The sequence below is a fragment of the Pseudorca crassidens genome, chromosome 12, assembly GCF_039906515.1.
Source record: "Pseudorca crassidens isolate mPseCra1 chromosome 12, mPseCra1.hap1, whole genome shotgun sequence".
In the NCBI taxonomy this organism is placed as follows: Eukaryota; Metazoa; Chordata; class Mammalia; order Artiodactyla; family Delphinidae; genus Pseudorca; species Pseudorca crassidens.
In genome coordinates, this window is record NC_090307.1 from 90,487,538 (window position 1) to 90,505,582 (window position 18,045).

Consider the following 18,045-nt stretch of genomic DNA (forward strand, 5'->3'; position numbering starts at 1 on the left):
GCCCTGGATGCTGTGGTGGGCTGTGGGGATTGCTGTGATCGCTCAGGGCACCTTGTAAATAGTTTCATCCGTCTCTGAAAGGGTTAAAGAGAAAACGTGGCCGGCATCTCTCAGAGGGCACGAGGGTGCGGTGTATTTTCTTCTTCCATCCCTAAATCACCTTCCTTCTCTCTCTGGGCAAGCGAGGCTCCGCTCTAAACAGAGTTTACGGTGTGTTGTACGTCTTGTACTTATGCATGTTTACACTGCCTCTGAGGCGCTGGCGGAAGGTAGCTGACGTATGTATGTGCCCCATGCCTGTCTGCTCTGCTTCTGAACCTCAGGTCCTGAAGGCAATTCCCAGTGGTGCATAACAGGCTGGTGTTAGGACCCAGGAAGGGCGCAGCAGCCGCGGGACATAAATAGAGAAGCAGAACAGAGCAAAGTTTGAGGAGAGAGCCTTACATCCCTCACTCTCTCCACCCCAAGCGCTGGGGGACAGACAGACGGACGAGGTGCAAGCCTGAGTCACACCAGAAGGAGTCGGGCAGCAACGCACCAGCCCAGGAGCCCGAGGGAGCTCCAGACACAATTCCTCCCACTTCCAGGAAAAAGAGAAACTTCCAACTCCGAACCTGGGTGGATACCACTGAAGGCTCTTGACAGAAACAGAAAACCGCAAGGGACCCACGATCGCCCCCGAGCCTCGGCACTGCAGCCGCAGCCCTGGGTTGCTTCTCGGGAGCTGCGATCGGAAGCTGCCTGTCTCCTCCCTGCGTCCCCGAGCTGGTCTGATCGTTCCCGTGTGTTTATTGATCACCGAAGACCCTTGAGTCTGGAGACGAAGACGAAACACCCATTAACTCTCACGACCCTCTGCCTTAACTCTCTGCAGTTCACAAACTCTAGGGAAACAGAAGGTTTTCTTCTTTCTGGAACCTGTGAAAATGTCCCTTTCCCAAGGGAGCGAAAGTTAAACGCGCCACTTTGTCCCAGACGCTCAGGAACTCTGCTTGGATCACGTTTTCGCCTCCGCAAAAAACATGAGGAAACTGCTGCCTCTCTGCTGCTGGCATTCCTGCCTGCTGTTATCTTACTGTGATTTTCAGGTAATGTCCCCAGGTGCTGCTCGCTGAGACGGGACTCGCCGGGAGGTTCCCTGCATGTCTTACAATGTGGTGTTTTGTGTGCAGGTGCACGGAGCCGACACCAGGTCACAAGCCCATCCAGGTAAGTGAGGCAGCTTCCCTCCTGGTCTGCTCACTACCTGCTCTCCCTGCCCAGCCCGGGGTCTGGAAGCAGTTCGCTTGTTTGTCTCTGAGGCTGTGGGCGAGAGGCCCTTCTTGGGCTCCTCTGGCCCCACCAGCTGTCCTGGCACCTTGTCCCGTAGGTCACTCGTCATCCTGCACCTCCCTCTCGGGGAAGCAGGTCTCTCCGCGCCCGGATGCTTCTGGTTCCGGGGCATTCAGGACACGGGGGTGTTCACCGGTGAAGCACCTTCTGTCTCTTACTTACACCATGTGTCTCCAGCACAGATTCACTTGAGCTGACTTAGAGCATCCCCCCCTTCCCCGCACCACCCCGTCCTGTCCCCATCCCTCCGATGGGAGCTTGATTCCTCCATTTCCTCTGAGGAAACCCCTCGCCCATCCGGCTGGGTCCGCTTTTCCTTTGTCCCCCTGAGTCCTCAGTCTGGAAGCACCACCCTGAGGCTTTCCTCGGGGAGGATAGAGGAGACATGAAAACTTCCCTTGCCCCTTCGCAGAGGGGGCGGCCTGCGTGACAGTGACGGGAATTCACTTTGCCGGCCCTTGTTCCCGTTTGCTGCCCGGCTGGCATGCGCGTGGTAGAGGGGACCCTACACTAACGTCCCCAAGTCCTCGCTTGGGAGCCCGGAGGACAACTCCGGCCTGGGGGTGAGCATGCCTCTGGCCACGATTATCGTCACGGGCAGCCCTGCCAACTCCATGACCCACCGGAGATGGCGGGTGCAGCATCCCCGACCCCACCCAGGTGGGAAGCCAGTTCCCAGGGGAAGGCTCCGGTCTCGTGGGAGCACCAGAGCCGTGCGGGGTGAAGGTAGACGAGGGGTGGGACTCTGTCCCCTTTGGAGTGACGCGGCCGTCGCGGTGGGTGCTGGAGCACCCCGCCATCACTGCCACCTCCGCCTGCCGTCTCAGTGGTACAGGGGCTGCCGTGTCTCTTTCATCCTCATGTTTGAGTTCAATCTTTTGTTGAAAAGGGTGTGAGGGCGGTGAATTTCCACAGGCTCCCCTTTCCTTAGCCAAAACGCCGAAAGAAGGATTTGGGGATAAATAGGTCATCTAGCATCGCACCAAACGGAGGCTGTTCGTGCCCTGTCGCTAACTCACAGCCCAGCTCACGCTGGTTTCCCAGGAGAGACGTGCGTGTGGCCAGGAAGGCGACAAGGCAGCCCTAGGACACCGGCCGCAATCAGGGTGGGAAGGGAAGCTGTAGGGTGTTTGCCGTGTGGTCCCTAGGCCACATTGCGGCCCCCCAGTTCCACCCACGTCCACTGGCATCCTTGACCCTTAGCTTCAAGGAGTGGCTTGCACTCAGTCTTGGTTCCATAGAGAAAGTGCTGCTCTTCCATCCGACTTTAGGGTAGAAAAAACATTTCTTGGTCAACTAACTACTCAGAGAAATAATAATAAAACTGACGATCATAGAAATGTTACTGCAAAGGAGCAACGTGCCCCGAGGCCTGGGCGGACAGCTGGAGTGCAGGGAGTTTGGGGTCTTAAGCTGCCTTGTCAGCAGCGCTCCGTAGCTGCGAGAGATTCCTCCGCATTGAATCCGCCCATCTCCAGCAATCTCTCTTTCTTCTTGTTCTCCCCACCCCACTTTTTAATTTTATTTTACTTAAAAAAATTTTTATTACTTTTTATTGGAGTAGAGTTGCTTTACAACGTTGTGTTAGTTTCTGCGGTACAGCAAAGTGAATCAGCTCTACTATACACACAGCCCCTCCTTTCTGGATTTCCTTCCCATGTAGCTCCCCGCAGAGCACTGAGTAGCGTTCCCTGTGCTCTACAGTAGGTTCTCACTAGTTACCTATTTTATACATAGTATCAATAGTGTGTATATGTCAATCCCAATCTCCCAGTTCATCCCACCCCCTCCCCCCTTGGTCACCCCACATTTTTAAATCTTTATTTCCTTTTCTTCCTCCCGCCTGCCTTCCTTCTAAGAATAAAAAGGAAGGCTGATATTTATTGAACATCTAGGTGTTTTTCTGTATTTTTTTTATACCCTATGGACGAAACCCTATTGCTTCCTCTCCTTCCCCCCTTCCTTCCTTCCTTCCTGTTTCCCTCCTTCTCTCCCTCTCTCTCCTTTTCTTTCCTGTCATCCTTTCTCCCTTATTTTCTTCCTCTCGCTCCTCCTCCAGTCCTTTTATTTTGTCTTCTCTTCCTCCTCAACCCCCTTCCTGCTGAAAAGTCTGACCCCCGTCATCTGTGCACCATCAGCACCTGGGAGGCCTGATGCGTTTCTGCTTCTGACCCCTGAAGCCTGCGGCATCCTGAGGGGGGCCCCAGTGGAGGAAACCTGATTCCCAGGACTTCCACCCAAGGGCATCCGCCTAGGCACACAGTGAACATGCAGAGACTCTGTTCCTAATGGGAAGAAATTTGGAAACACCCTGCATACCCATCCGTGTGGGGAAGGCTACGTAAATTGTAGCCTTGTATTCTAAGGAGCAGGAAGCGGTAAATAAAAACGCCAGCGTGATGGCGTAGTGGCTGCTTTTGCGTAGCTCCCATGCAGCCCCCCCCGTGCCCTGAGGCGGCTTTGCCAGCCTCCAGGTGAGGACGCGTTTCTGCCCAAGAGTGAGTGCTCTGCCCGAGGTCCCAGCGCTCAAAAGACACAGTGGTAACGAAGGTCACAAATTTGGAGGGAGCTGGGGGTGGTCAGACTCATACAGAGGTTGTTGAAGATGAGAACAGCGTGGTCAGCCCAGTGGGGGAGGTATGCCCGGGATGCTCGGTGAGCCGGGGTCCCCAGTAGAGGCTGGACCCCTAGTGTCCTGAAGGGCAACCACACCAAAGCTTCCTTTCTAAGGTTCTAGGAGGACCAGTAAGCGTTTCCTGTTTTCTCGGTGTGGTACCAGCCCTGTGCCTTACAGATACTAGGTGCTCGGTGAATACCTGTTGGCTGGATGACGCACTGTCCGTTGAAGGTTTGCTGGTTGTCTGGTGAGCTGAGTCCCTGACGACAGACAGCCTGTGTGATTTTAACCCCCAGCTGGGGTTTTGGCTTCGTTTTCTGCCTTGCCTCTCTATACTAGCCCAGGGAACTCGATATTTTCCTGGTCTTTATCTCTACCGCATAGATAGGTATTTAGTTTCATCAGTAATTGAAAAAGAACTTCGAATCGTTTCGAGCATTCGTGTGTTTTGTGACTGTGACTGTCATTTTGTGCCAAACTATAGCATGCTGTTGGAAGGACCACCAGGGGCTGTTCTAGCCCACCTCCCCATTCGAGAGTTGATGGAGGTGAGGCCCAGAGAGGGGAAACTGGGGACTCCATCCCACACCTGGATCCTTTTCTCTGGCCCCAGGCTGCCCGATTTCTTGCTCTGGCCCCGAGGACAGTGCTAGGAAGCTGTGATGGTGGATAAATCTAAATCCATAAATGGCAAAGGCCAAGAAATTGCACATCGCTTGAAAGAAGTTTATAAACCTGCCTTTTACAGATAACTTTTGTAATGAGGGGACTTAATAAACCATGTCATTATCCAGAAGTTTCCTGGCCCTGGGGTACACAGAGCAGCTGGTTCTATTTCCAGGAGATGGGGGCAGCTCACCTCACTGGCCCCATTTAGATGGCAAGGAGGCTAACACAGGTGATTATAGTAATTATAATTCCCGTAGTTATGTAGTGGGTTTTTTCCCTGTGTGAATCAATTGTTTGTTCCCTTTTTTTATTTTTATTTTTTAATTGAGATATAACTGGCATGTAAAATTAATAATGAGTTTCAGGTGTACAACATCATGATTTGGTATTTGTATATATAGTGCAACGTTCAGCACAGTAAGTCCAGTTAACATCCGTCACCAACATCGTGTTGTATCGTCTATAAAGGACCCTCAGAGTCACTAGGTCATGGTAGGAACTTCATTCTTCATCGTCCTAGTGCAAACACAAAAGTGTTTATGATATAATTTTTAAAAATAATGTTTATACACTATTGAACAAATGGAAATTTGGCATTTAGAAATTGGGGGGCATCAGAATTACAGTCTTTCTAGGTTTATTCTTTTATTTATTCATTATTGCAATTTCATCATTCATTCCACCTATATAGTTTTTTTAAGAATTAATTGCTAACATTAAAATTTGGGGGAGAGTTCAAATGCAAAAACCTAGATTTCTGACACACATACACATGTGCATGCACACACACATACACACACACGCACATGCACACACACACATGCACACATACACACACACACCAGGCTGTGTTTTAGACACGGGGCTAAGGTGCAAATAGAACAAATTCTCCGCACTCAAGTCGCTAAGAGTCTGGTATAGGAGACAGACAACAAACAAATATATTAACAAGCAAAACCTTTCAAATTATAGTGTAAGCCCTACGGGAAGACAAAACAAAGCATTGGGAGAAAGAGTGGATGGTGGTGGTGATGAGGGGTGATCAGGGCAGGCCTCTTGGAGGGGGTGTCCTGAGGGCAGAGGCTTGAATGACAGAGTCGGTTATGCACAGCGAGAGAAGAGCAGGGGGGACAGCAGGCGAGTCCCACTGTGGAATGAGCTTGGTGTGTCATGGGCCAGGCAGGAGGGGTCCGAGATCTGCCCAAATTGGCAGGGACCAATTTTCCTCTGTGTGGTGTAGATTTCCATTGAATAAAATCGGTATTGCCCTACACAGATTCAAGGGGTGAGGGCTTCCCTTTACTGACACACAGAGTAAGTGACAGGGAAGGGATGGAATGGGGAAATCTGGAATAAAAGCTGAAAAGGAAAAATTAAAGGTTTTATTAGCTTTTCTTTTTGAATATTGATACCCCTCCCTCCCTCCCCCTCTCTCTCACCAAACTGGATCAACAAAACTGAAGTATGGATGAGAAATTCTTGCTGAAGAACTGATTTTGAAAAAAATTATTTTATTGAAGTAGAGTTGATTTACAGTGTGTGTTAGTTTCTGCTGTACAGCAAACTGATTCAGTTATACATATATAATCTTTTACGTATTCTTTTCTATTACGGTTTATCGCAGGATATTGAATAGAGTTCTCTGTGCCGTATAATAGGACCTTGTTGTTTATCCATTCTATGTATAATAGTTTGCATCTGCTAATCCCAAACTCCCAATCCATCCCTCCCCCACTCCCCCTCCCCCTTGGCAACTACAAGTCTGTTCTCTCTGTCTGTGATTCTGTTTGTGTTTCATAGATAAGTTCATTTGTGTCATTTTTTTAGATTCCACATATAAGTAATATCGTACAATATTTGTCTTTCTCTTTCTGACTTACTTCACTTAGTAGGATAATCTCTAGGTCCACCCATGTTGCTGCAAATGACATTATTTCATTCTTTTTTAGGGCTGAGTAGTATTCCATTGTGTGTGTGTGTGTGTGTGTGTGTGTGTGTGTGTGTGTATCACATCTTCTTTATCCATTCACCTGTTGATGGACACCCAGGTTGCTTCCATGTCCTGGCCATTGTAAATAGTCCTGCAATGAATATTGGGGTGCATGTATCTTTTCAAATTACAGTTTTCTCCAGATATATGGCCAGGAGTGGGATCGCTGGATCATTTGGTAAATCTATTTTTAGATTTTTAAGGAACCTCCATACTGTTCTCCATAGTGGCTGTATCAGTTTACATTCCCACCAACAGTGTAGAAGGGTTCCCTTTTCTCCACACCCTCTCCAGCATTTATTTTTCGTAGGCTTTTTGATGATGGCCATTCTGACCGGTACGAGGTGGTACCTCATTGTAGTTTTGATTGACATTTCTCTAATAATTAGCAAAGTTGAGCATCTTCAGTAGATATTTTTATGATTTGGGGTTTTTTTAAATCAAGAATAGGTTAAGTCCTTCATTTTTTCAAGGGTTCTTTTATATCCGTTAGCATGATTTTATTGTTTTCTTCATGAGAATGTTGTATAGTTCTTATTCTTTTGTTCTTAAATGCCTTGGCTGCATTTATAAATGAGAACCTTTCTTCTGTTTGTTAGAATTATTATTTGAATACAGGAGAGCTATTGACATTTGCATATTTAATTTGTATCAGCCTCCTTACTAAATTCTTTTATTGTTTGTAACAGGTTTTCACTTACCAAATTCTTTTCTTATTTGTAATAGTTTTTCGTTTTCACTATCAGGCATATATCATTTGAAAATAATGATTATATTATCTCCTCTTAAAAAACGTCTTTGGGCTTCCCTGGTGGCGCAGTGGTTGAGAGTCCGCCTGCCAATGCAGGGGACGCGGGTTCGTTTACCGGTCCGGGAGGATCCCACATGCCGCGGAGCGGCTGCGCCCGTGAGCCATGGCCGCTGAGCCTGCGCGTCCGGAGCCTGTGCTCCGCGACGGGAGAGGCCACAACGGTGAGAGACCCGCGTACCGCAAAAAAAACCCCACGTCTTTTACAATGAGCAACACAAAGATTACTTTATTAATTTTACCTTTTTGGTAATCTGGCAGACATTCAAGGCAGTTGATTATTATTTAGTCATCTGGGCCATTATTTCCACTTCTGGGAACTGTTCACAGAGAAATAATCCAAAAGAAGATTCAAGTTAGCAGAACAATTCAGTGTGTGATGGTGCAGCCTCTCCAGGGACTATTACCCAAACTCGATTATGAGAGTTAGAGAGAAAAAAATAAATCAGATAATCTGTGTGGTATTAAGTGAGAAGAGCAGAATAAAAAAGAACATATCTGCACAAAATGCTGTCTACGCAAAGCACAAGGAACATAAAGGTAATTTTGGAAGGATTCATTTTTAATATGGTGGAAGCAGAGAGATAATAGAAAGATCAGGACCAATGCAGGAGACCTGTATGGAGGACACCAGTCGGCTGGGTGACTCCTGAGGGGGCATTTTATTCCTTGTCATAACAGATAGGCTAAGAGTACAGTTATCTTATAGATTATCATTAGAATGAAATGAGGAAGTATTTGTAAAGAACCTTACACAACGTCTGCACAATATCAGTGTTGGTTTCCTCCTCTTTTTCAACCTCATTTTTTTTTTTTTTTTTTGCGGTACACGGGCCCCTCACCGCTGTGGCCTCTCCCGTTGCGGAGCACAGGCTCCGGACGCGCAGGCCCAGCGGCCACGGCTCACGGGCCCAGCCGCTCCACGACACGCGGGATCCTCCCGGACCGGGGCACGAACCCGTGTCCCCTGCATCGGCAGGCGGACTCTTAACCACTGCGCCACCAGGGAAGCCCTTCAACCTCATTTTTTTCTCTTGTCTGACTGTATCAGCTATGTCTTCTAAAACGCAGGAAGTAATACTGGGGTAATGGACATTCTTGTCTTTTTTTCTGACACGCATGGGTGTGCTTCTTGTGTTGCACCACTAGGCATCGTGGCTTTTATTTTCTTTGGTTAAAAGGTATCTCTCTATTCTTATTTATTATGTTTTATTCTGTAAAAACACTCATTTAATTACTGAGTGTTTTGAACACTGGGAGTGTGTACTGAATCTATTCAAATGCATTTTGAATACATCCCACAGTCACTCTGACACTTTTACCCTTTCCCCAATTCCTGATGGAGGTGGTAAGTGGTTCCGTATGTCCAGCTCTTTCTTTCCTAATGGTGATGTAACATTTTTATTCTTTTCTCCCCCAAGGGTTTGACGTCTTGGCTTCTGCTTCCCATTACTGGCCGTTGGAAAGTGTGGATGGGATCCACGAACTTCAGGAGACAACTGGAGGTAGACTGGGTGGGGACAGTAACCAGGGCCCCAGGAATGCACTTTCCCTAGGGAATCAGGGGCCGTTGGGAGGGACAAGGGAACAAACAGCATCCTCGATGACGGAGATGAATAAACATTTGTGTAGCTTCTCCCTAATCATTGTTATGGCAAAGGATTTTACTAAAACTTTTATATGTTTTTATGGTTGAAGGACAGAATTTATGCTTCAAAACATTAAGATGTGCATTTCGTCCAACAACCTTTAAACAAATGCAGTTGTTTTCAGCTTTAAGCGGTACATGGTGGATCAGTCTCTGGACAAGTCCCGACGTACGTTTTCTAGGTAGGCACAAATGGGGTAATCTACATGCCTGCCAGAGCGGGGGCCCATTGGAACCTAGGGCCAAACGTCGTGCCGACGAAGACTGACCCCCTTGTTTGCGGGGTCACGACTTCACTTAGCAAAGCTACCCCCCCGACCTACCTGTCAGCTCCTCTACACGTCACTGGAAGCCCTCCTGTGAAAAGATCCAACATCACCTAAGATGCGTCCGAGGGTCCCCAATTCCATGGAAGATAAAGTTTCTCTCTGCAGCAATTCAGACACTCTGAGAAGGAGAAACCCCAGACAGCCCTGAGCATTTTTGCATTCCAATAAGAAGCTTTTTTGAAGTCTGAGTTTTGAGTGATTTGGGATGCTTTGACATTTTAATTTTTATTTCCTTTTTCCACTTGATCATGTCCAACGACTGATGTGTATAACGGGAGAGCTATGTATGGCCATCCTGGCACGCGCTCAGATTGTCTATACGGGTTCTTTGTAATGGATTAAACGCCCCCCCGCCCCATTGCTGATTACTACGCTTTCCACACCAGCACACTGGTGTCTTCCTTATTCCTGGGACTTCATGTGCTGCCGTAAATTGCCAACTCAGATTCTAAAACCTTTTTTTTTTTTTTAATTTGCAAATTGAGAAGCATTACAGCTGAAGTCTGCTGGCATCCTTAGAGGAGCTCAGTCAAGGAGCAGCGTCCCTGAACGGTGCTGTCCTCCTGTGTAGGGCCACCGGAGGCCCTGCCTTATTCTGCGTTGCCTCTTGCTTGTCTGCGTATCAGGCAGCAGTGGCGGCCACAGGAAAACCTGGACTGGGCCACTGGGGCTCCATATTTTCTCGAAATAGTCTGTACCGTAGGGATGGAAGGTCCCTCTGATAGTTATTTTATGACTACCTCAGGTTAAAAGACATGGTTTCCCCTTGTTATAATCTAATTTTCTTTTCTCAGGGCCTTTACTTTAAAGCCTTTGAAATGAGATCATTCCAAGTGGAAATTGCATTGTCAAAAGAGCTCCTTGTTTAGGACCCAGGCGCTATTTTAGGAATTACTTCAAACAGAGCTCCAATAAAGATCCGTATGTCTCTCCTCACCCCCTCATTTCATCGCCATAGATTATCAGATAGAATTGCACTGTGGTTGAAGTTTGTTCACCCAAAGTGTTATTTTCCCGTAAATCTCGAGCTCTATCGGTGTTTGTCCCAGGACACTTTTATGATGCAGGTTTCACTGCACTGCTCTGTTGGGTCCATTCTTCACGTGACCGTGCTTTACCGGCATGTTTCAATTTTACTCCCGGGGACAGTCGAATGGTGTTGGGAGTCATTGCATGGACACACTGCTTTGTCATTTGTCGCTGAATTCTCTGTTGTTTTGTCCATTCGTCATAATAACACGCAGGTGTTTTCATGCTGTGTTGCTGTTTCATCAGTTCTTGTGACATCACAACCGTCAATCCTTTTGTTAAGGCTATTTTGTGGCCGAGTTCAATTTCATATCTCTCAACTGAGTATCTGGATGGGAACGGGAGCCAGCAAACCGCAACCGAACACAGCGGCGATCACGCCCTAGGTTTGGGACTGAACGGGGCCGCTGGAGTTGCCCTAATGTCCCCTGAGAAAATAAGAGGGAGGTGGGGTCGGAAGAGAAAATCCAAGCCGTTTGCGGGATGAAAGGCGCACTTGTCGATGCGTGTTGAGTTGAGAGATATGTCGGTTCCATTTGTTTTTCGTGTCACTCATTCATTGTGCTTTTCTCTTTTGTTGTTTTACCCAGCATTACGAACCCACAACCTCACTGTGCTTCCTCCCCATAATTCTACCTTTGTATATACCAATGACTCTGCCTACTCAAATTTCTCTGCAACCGTAGGTGAGCACACGTTTCTTCTGTGTTCTGTCGAGTTTGGATCTGCAATGAATTGAAAGGCCATTCCAAGTTGGTTCTGTATGAGTTCACTATATCTTGACTAGCAAACAAGCGAATAACCAGAAAAAGGGCCAAAGATCCAGGGTATTGAACATAACAACTTCGAATTAGGTCCAAAGGCGTTACCACAGATTGCAGTATATTAGGGGGTGTCTATGCGCTTTCAAGCGACCAGGGTCTTCCAGACCAGCTGCTGGTTTTCAGAACAATACAGACATAAGATGAGTAGTTTCTACAAAAAGAACTTGTTTGGATTTTTAAATGGATTCTTTGGAGGGGGAAAAACATGCCCTTTGAATGGAAAATTAAAGTCGATTTTAAAATACCTCATCAAAAATTTGATCTCTTACAAACATTAAAATCGGCATTTCTTCTGTAGCTGGAATTTTTTTTTTTTAATCATTAGAAGCTGTTTTCTAAGACACACCCACAAGAGTCATGGCTAAATGACTATCTTATTTAATACGCTCCAGAGCCCGTGTGTTTTGGATTTTGCTTATGCAGCACAGAGCAGAGTGGATAGTAGCAATTGGGCAGCTCTCTGGTCAGTGGGGAGGGTCAGCTCAGGTAATTTAGGTCTCACTCCTGATCTTTTTACAATATATCACCTGATTGCTCTTTCAACTATGGGGTGTTTCGCTTCCAAAATTAATTTTGCCAAGCAAACTGTCTTGTTAGGGGTTTATACAGCCTCATTCAATCATGAACTGTGAGTTGCCCATGTAACTTTGTAATATGTAGATCGTCTCCAGCAATAAACGAGATAGATTAAAAAAAAATAAGTTTAGGGCTTCCCTGGTGGCGCAGTGGTGGAGAGTCCGCCTGCCGATGCAGGGGACGCGGGTTCGTGCCCCGGTCCGGGAAGATCCCACATGCCGCGGAGCGGCTGGGCCCGTGAGCCATGGTCGCTGAGCCTGCGCGTCCGGAGCCTGTGCTCCGCAACGGGAGAGGCCACAACAGTGAGAGGCCCGCGTACCGCAAAAAAAAAAAAAAAAAAAAAAAAAAAAATTTAAACACGATAAGGAAAAACTTGAAGCCCTTTGAGTTGGTATCCACATGCCAATGGTTGTCAGAAAATCTGAGCTGGGGTAGCAGTCGGTCAAAGAGCCTCCAGTGCTCTGTACGTCTCCATCTGGCTCAACGGCTCCAAAGGCAGAGGGTGTGCCACAGGGCAGAGGGTCATCTGGGCGACTTTGACCCCAGTCAACAATGCGTGACTCATCACCCTTGGCTTCAATTCTGTAAACCACTGACATCGCACTGACACCATCAGAGAGGTTTGCTATGGGAATGGGACAAACAAAAAGGTGGCGGAGCTGGCGTCTCTGCCAGGACCGCTGGCCCTGCGGTCTTGTCGTTGGCAGGCTCTTCTGGGACGACTCGAAGTGTAGCTCTGCATGTCCTTCCTAGAGTTTGGAAATGAATTCTCTGCAAATCATGGGCTCCCATGTCTAGGATTGGGAGCTCTCAATGAGAACTCAAAAGGAGAGCGAGTTCACATGTAGTTTTACGTTCAAACTTGAATCTCAGTGTTTCACTTGGAAAGTCTAGTGTGAAGGTGGCAGTGAGAACTCATGAAGAGGTGGATGGAATGAAAGTTTAGGACAGTAGGAGAGTCTAATCACATGGCTTCTGGTAACTCAACTGTCGGCCGACGTAGCAATTATAATAGAGTTATATTACAGTACCTAGTATACGCTGGTATGATATTAATTAATGTGATACAATATTAATAGGATAGAATACTTAATATTGACATGAATGTATATTATTTGTGATTTAGTTCTTAATTATGAAACGTTAACTACTGTTGATATTATATAATAATATATAATGTTCGAAATATTTAATTATAAATATAAATTAACACAGTCTACTTAGATGTAAGTTGTTTGTAAGCCTGACACATCTCTGGATGTTGCATCTCATGCGATCATTAACCTACAGTGTTGCCATTCTTCTCACTTAGATATTGTAGAAGGAAAGGTCAACAAAGGCATTTACCTCAAGGAGGAAAAAGGAGTCACATTTCTCTATTACGGAAGGTACAAAACTTCTTGCATCAGTAATCCAGCACAGTGCGGCCCTGAGGGTGAGTGATGAGCTCCATTCTTTTTCTTTTTCTTCTTCTTTTTTTTTTTTAAGTTCATTTCATTGGCAGGTACCATCTGTTGCTCTGGGCCATGGCAGATGTGAAGGCGAAGTTCAGCAGCAGGATGCGTGCAAATGTCCCATACGGCTTTGAGGGGAGGGGAGGGGAGGGATAGGGAAGCAGACACCTAGCATTCTAATGAGAGACTGGTCCTGGAGATGGAATTAAAACACCGTCTCGTGTCTCGTGAAGGCGTGAGAGCAAAATATTTAATCTTGTAAAGCAAAATCAAACACACAACAACAACCAGAAAACCCAAGAAACAAACAAAAAAGAACCCTCCATAAAAAGCAGGCACCGTGACGTCACACTGGAGTTTGGATGGGGCCGTGGAGTTTGCGGGAAGTAAATTGATGGTGTGGCTCACAGAACGTTATTTCTGGCTCCAGGATGTTGGCGATGGATCTGGGCGGGGCGAGCCTTTTAAGGCTTGTCCCATGGGTTTGCTCCTTTTATATCCATCAAGATTGGAGGGGGCAGTGGAGAGAGATGTCCCAGCAAGAGGTTGCAGGTCTGTGGTTAAAGTAATGCACATGGACGAAACACATAGATGCAAAAGAGAAGTTAGGAACCTATTCCTTCTTTTTTTTTTTTTTTTTTCTTCTATGAAAAGTCAACTGCTCTCCAGTGTCTGAGCTTCAGACAATGGACGTCTGAGCCACATTTCAAAACTTTCTGGGAAATTGTTCTCTGCCATCCAAATCAGCTCCCAGTTTCCAAGTTCCATTATCCTAAGGAAATAAAACATTTTCTTTCTAGGAAAGAAGAAAGTTTAATGCAAGCCAACTTGAAAGCCCTAAGGCTTTTTGGACATCCATGGCCTTATCAAAACCGCCCTGTGATGAATTCATTGTTCTTGACTCTGGGCCATAATGGGTTACATTCCAGTAAAAGTAAACAAAAGCTTAACAAGGTGATAACATGTGGAAGGAAACGTTTTGGACTTCGCAGAACCCAGAGTTTTGAGAAAGGGTTTCGAGGTCCCAAACCACGCCAGGTTTACAAATCCACAGTTCGAGTTGCTCCTGAATTCAAAGAACCCCGTAAACACAGCAGCCTTGTCTGTTCCTCTAAGTTTAAAACAGCCCCGCCTCAGCTACAAGGGCTCAGAGAAGCAAGGAGGCAGGCACGCCTGCCTCAGCCCTGCCCGGCCTCGGCCAGGGAGGCGGCGAGCGGGGGTCCCTGCCGGTCTCTCTCTGGGTCTGTAGGGAACGGCCTCTCCCGGAGGACAGGTGTCTCTACAGCCTCCGCTACCAACTGGAATTGACCCGTGTGGGATGGAAGGTCCCGGGAATTCCAGTGGCTGGGACGATCACAGGTGACCAGCCTTTGAAGGGTGACTATGATGGGGCCAGTGGGGCAGCCCAGCTATTGCAAATCAGAACTATTGGGAGGTTTCACCTGAACGCTGCGGTCCTAAATTAAGAGGCTTCCGAGCTGACGCTGGCCTGTGGCTGCATTTCGTTTTGCAAAATCACGGAGTTAAAAACTTTTAATTAGTTGCCAATGTTGAAAAATAGGAAGATTTCACATAAAAATATGAATTTCCAATTTCTCTTGAGAAATACAGCCCTCCCAGCCGCCGGCCCATTCTGACTGGGTGGGGCTGAATGGAACGGCCCCCTGTGTGATGGACATTGCCCTTTGGTTCATCACAGACGTCTGACCCTTTGATCATTGGGCCGGTTGGGCACAGAGCACGGTAACGGCATGGGCTCTGAGGCCAGGTGGCCTGGGTTCCAGTTCCTGTTCTAATGCTTTCTGCGGTGACCTTGGGTAACCATCTAAGCTCTGAGTCCAAGTTCCTTATCTGTAAAACGGGTCAATCAAAGTACCTTGCTCATGGGGTTGCTCTGAAGACTGGCACGTGGTTGGTCCAGCATTGAGAGGCCCTTGGGGTCAGGTTTGGGTGGCTCCAAACTTCCCTCCTGTCACCAGGATCTTGGAACTCACCCAATCTGCTCGCTTGTATGTGACCCTATGACAGGGGCTGACATGGCTGGACTGATCATAACAATGACCTACAATTGCTGATCATTTACGTCGTGCCAGTCAGTGTTCTAATCCCATTACATGTATTAATTCATTTCATCCTCAAAAAAAAAACGAGACAGACGAGAGCTCAGGTGGTAGAGAGAGCTGTGAACTTTGGCTTCACCTCCCACCCTGTTGACAACTTTTCCTGTGTCATGTTAACTGGAGCTTTTTAAGATGTTTTTCGGGTGGCCACTTTCTCTAGAGAATGGCAGATATCCAGGGAAGCCAGGGAGCCTCAGGTCAGCCTTGGCCCCCAGAGACCGTGCTGCTGGGGGGCTTAATGCGAATGCAGAGGGAGGTTGGGTATTCGTCCATCCACCTCCCTTGGTGTGGTCTTCAGACAGGGCCACCGAGCATGGGTACCATCCTAAGGACCACTGCATGCGTCTCCCCATTTTACTGAGCATATCCTTTGCTCTGGTGGGTTTCCCTGGGGCCTCAAATAGCTTGTATTTCTGGGTTTAAGGAGAACAGCGAAGGTCTGTCCAGCATTTTCCAAATCAAAGTCCACGTAGCATGTGAAGTAGGTGAGATGATTTCAGGGGCACTTGGAGCGATTAAACAATTAATGGCTATGTTTTTATTTTAAGATAGCTCGTCAGAAGCTTAAGATAGCTTTCATAGATATTCTTTAGGATGAGACTTCAATAAGTAGTAAGCTTTGAGTGGGTTGACTTAAAGAACAGTGTTTCATAATAATCATCTAGGTGCTGTTCAGATAAGATGAAAATGTGAGTGATTAAAACGTAGGCAACATTGGATCAGCCTTTTCAGATACATTGATCTAGCGTCCTCCACATGTTTTTTTGGAGGTAATGGTGGGCACAAATGTATGTCCCATTATTCTTATAACGAAACTTGTATATAGATAAGGTTGTTATAATAATAATGGGTTTTATATATATATATATATATATATTGGCCTCACTGCACAGCTTGTGGGATCTTAGTTCCCTGACCAGGGATCGAACCCGGGCCCCAGCAGCGAAAGTGCCGAGTCATAACCACTGGACCGCCAGAGAATTCCCCCAACATTTAAATAAAGAGAGAAACGCTCCCCATGCCCAGTCCAGCCGGTCAACTGTTTTCATATTTGTGATTTCCCAATTCTCTTGTGGCCTCTGTTCACAGTTTTGGCTGACTTTTTTTAAAGAATGTTTTAGGAGACAGGATTGAGGTTTAGAGCTTTTCAAAAAAGGATAAAACATCTGAGCAGTTTAGCTATCCCTCTCCAAGTTCTCAGGTAGAACGTGGAATCGTCTTCCTCTGCCAGGCTGCTCACTCCAAGCTCTTGAACCCACACCCTGCTCACCCTAGGGCTTCTCTCCACTCGCTCAGACAGCTTCCCTTGTTTCTCTGAGCTGAACGTGAGGCCTGCCTTTTGGCAAATGGTGTCTCCTGGGCAAGTTTTCTCATGGGTGCTGGGTGCAAATGCAGGAGGAACTTTTGAGAGAAAAAGGCTATTTGAACATTAACCGAAGGAAACACAGTCTATGTTCCTTAAATACCGAGGTGTCTCACTGCCAGCTCCCACGACCGGCAAACACACAAGCGGGGAAACTCAACCTGGGAAGGGACTCTTCCTGAAATGTTCCAGCATCTTGTTTCATTCCCCTGTAGACCCTGAGAGCTCGACTCGAGTGTTACTTTTGCAGGGATGCGTCCCAGACCAGCTGCGCTCCTCTGTCTGTGTTCTCACATCTCCCTGAATGTTTTCCCTCCAGCCCGTGCACCGGGGGGGATGACCTGCTCCTTGTCTGTCCTCCTTCTTTGGCCTTTAGCTCTGTGAAGGCAGGGACTCTGTCTCGGTCACTGCTGTGTTTTCAGGGATGAGTATCAGCGTCGTAGATGTTTGATCCATGTCTCTTGAACAGATACGTCTAGTTTAACTGTCTTTTTGATGTTAAATTCCTTTGAGTGCTTCCCCAGCAAATGTCTGATGGGCTGTCATTTGAATATCACCCTCGATGGGTCCTTCTCCATTCCTGAAGGGGCCTGTCCCATTTTTGCACTCCTTGGACCTTTAGAAACTTATTTCTGTTATTGGATTAAATTCCATCTTGAGTAATTATCTCTAATTTGAGTTCAACTCTAAATCACCTTGGCTTCCCGCAGGAAAGACATTCTCTCTGCTTTACTCATTAGCTCTACCTTTCCTCCCTCTGGAAATGCGCCCTTTGCTTTTCCTCTTGTGCGTTAGAGCTTCCCCTGCTTATAAACACCAGGAAGCCTGCTACAGCTCCGCAGCAGCAGCTGGGAAATCTCACCATCCACATTCCCTTCTTCTCAACTTCGATAGGACTTTTTTTGCCCTTTGCATTAGGTTACTAAATTTAAAAAGCTGTCAACAAAATGCTAAAATATTTGCAGAATTGAGTTTCAGGACGGTAATTTCCAGAATGGTCTGCTGGATACAGGCTGGGCATGGATCCAACTTCTGTCTCCCTCAGATGACTGGGGCTTATGGGGCTGTTGGAAAGCCTGACGGAGCCTCAGAGAGAAGTATTCATTCAGTACGCCCATTTCACAGAGGGGGAAACCGAGGCCCAGAGGGGGCACAAGAGGGGGCACATGGCGATTTAGTGCAGAGTATCTCAAAGTGTTGTTTCCAGACCATCAGCAGAAGAGTCTATTGCAGAGATCGTTAAAAATGGAAGTTCTCAGGCTCCAGCCCAGAACCCACTGAATCAA

General features: G+C 47.0%; 1 protein-coding gene across 3 annotated transcripts in view; it reads left to right on the top strand.

Moving 5' to 3' along the window:
* Positions 1-320: 320 nt before the first annotated feature.
* ADGRD1 (adhesion G protein-coupled receptor D1) overlaps positions 321-18,045 on the top strand; it is a 145,364-nt gene continuing 127,639 nt past the window's right edge. For 2 of the 3 annotated variants that reach the window (XR_010933399.1, XM_067701241.1), the window contains exons 1-4: positions 321-1,088; positions 1,173-1,209; positions 8,838-8,921; positions 13,135-13,257. Coding sequence is in view for 2 of the 3 variants with exons in the window: in XM_067701241.1 (XP_067557342.1) it covers positions 1,023-1,088; positions 1,173-1,209; positions 8,838-8,921; positions 13,135-13,257 (310 nt within the window). In the remaining variant the exon portion in view is untranslated. Of the gene's footprint in view, positions 1,089-1,172; positions 1,210-8,837; positions 8,922-11,012; positions 11,109-13,134; positions 13,258-18,045 lie in introns of all 3 variants that reach the window. The other variant, XM_067701242.1, reaches the window with a different exon arrangement.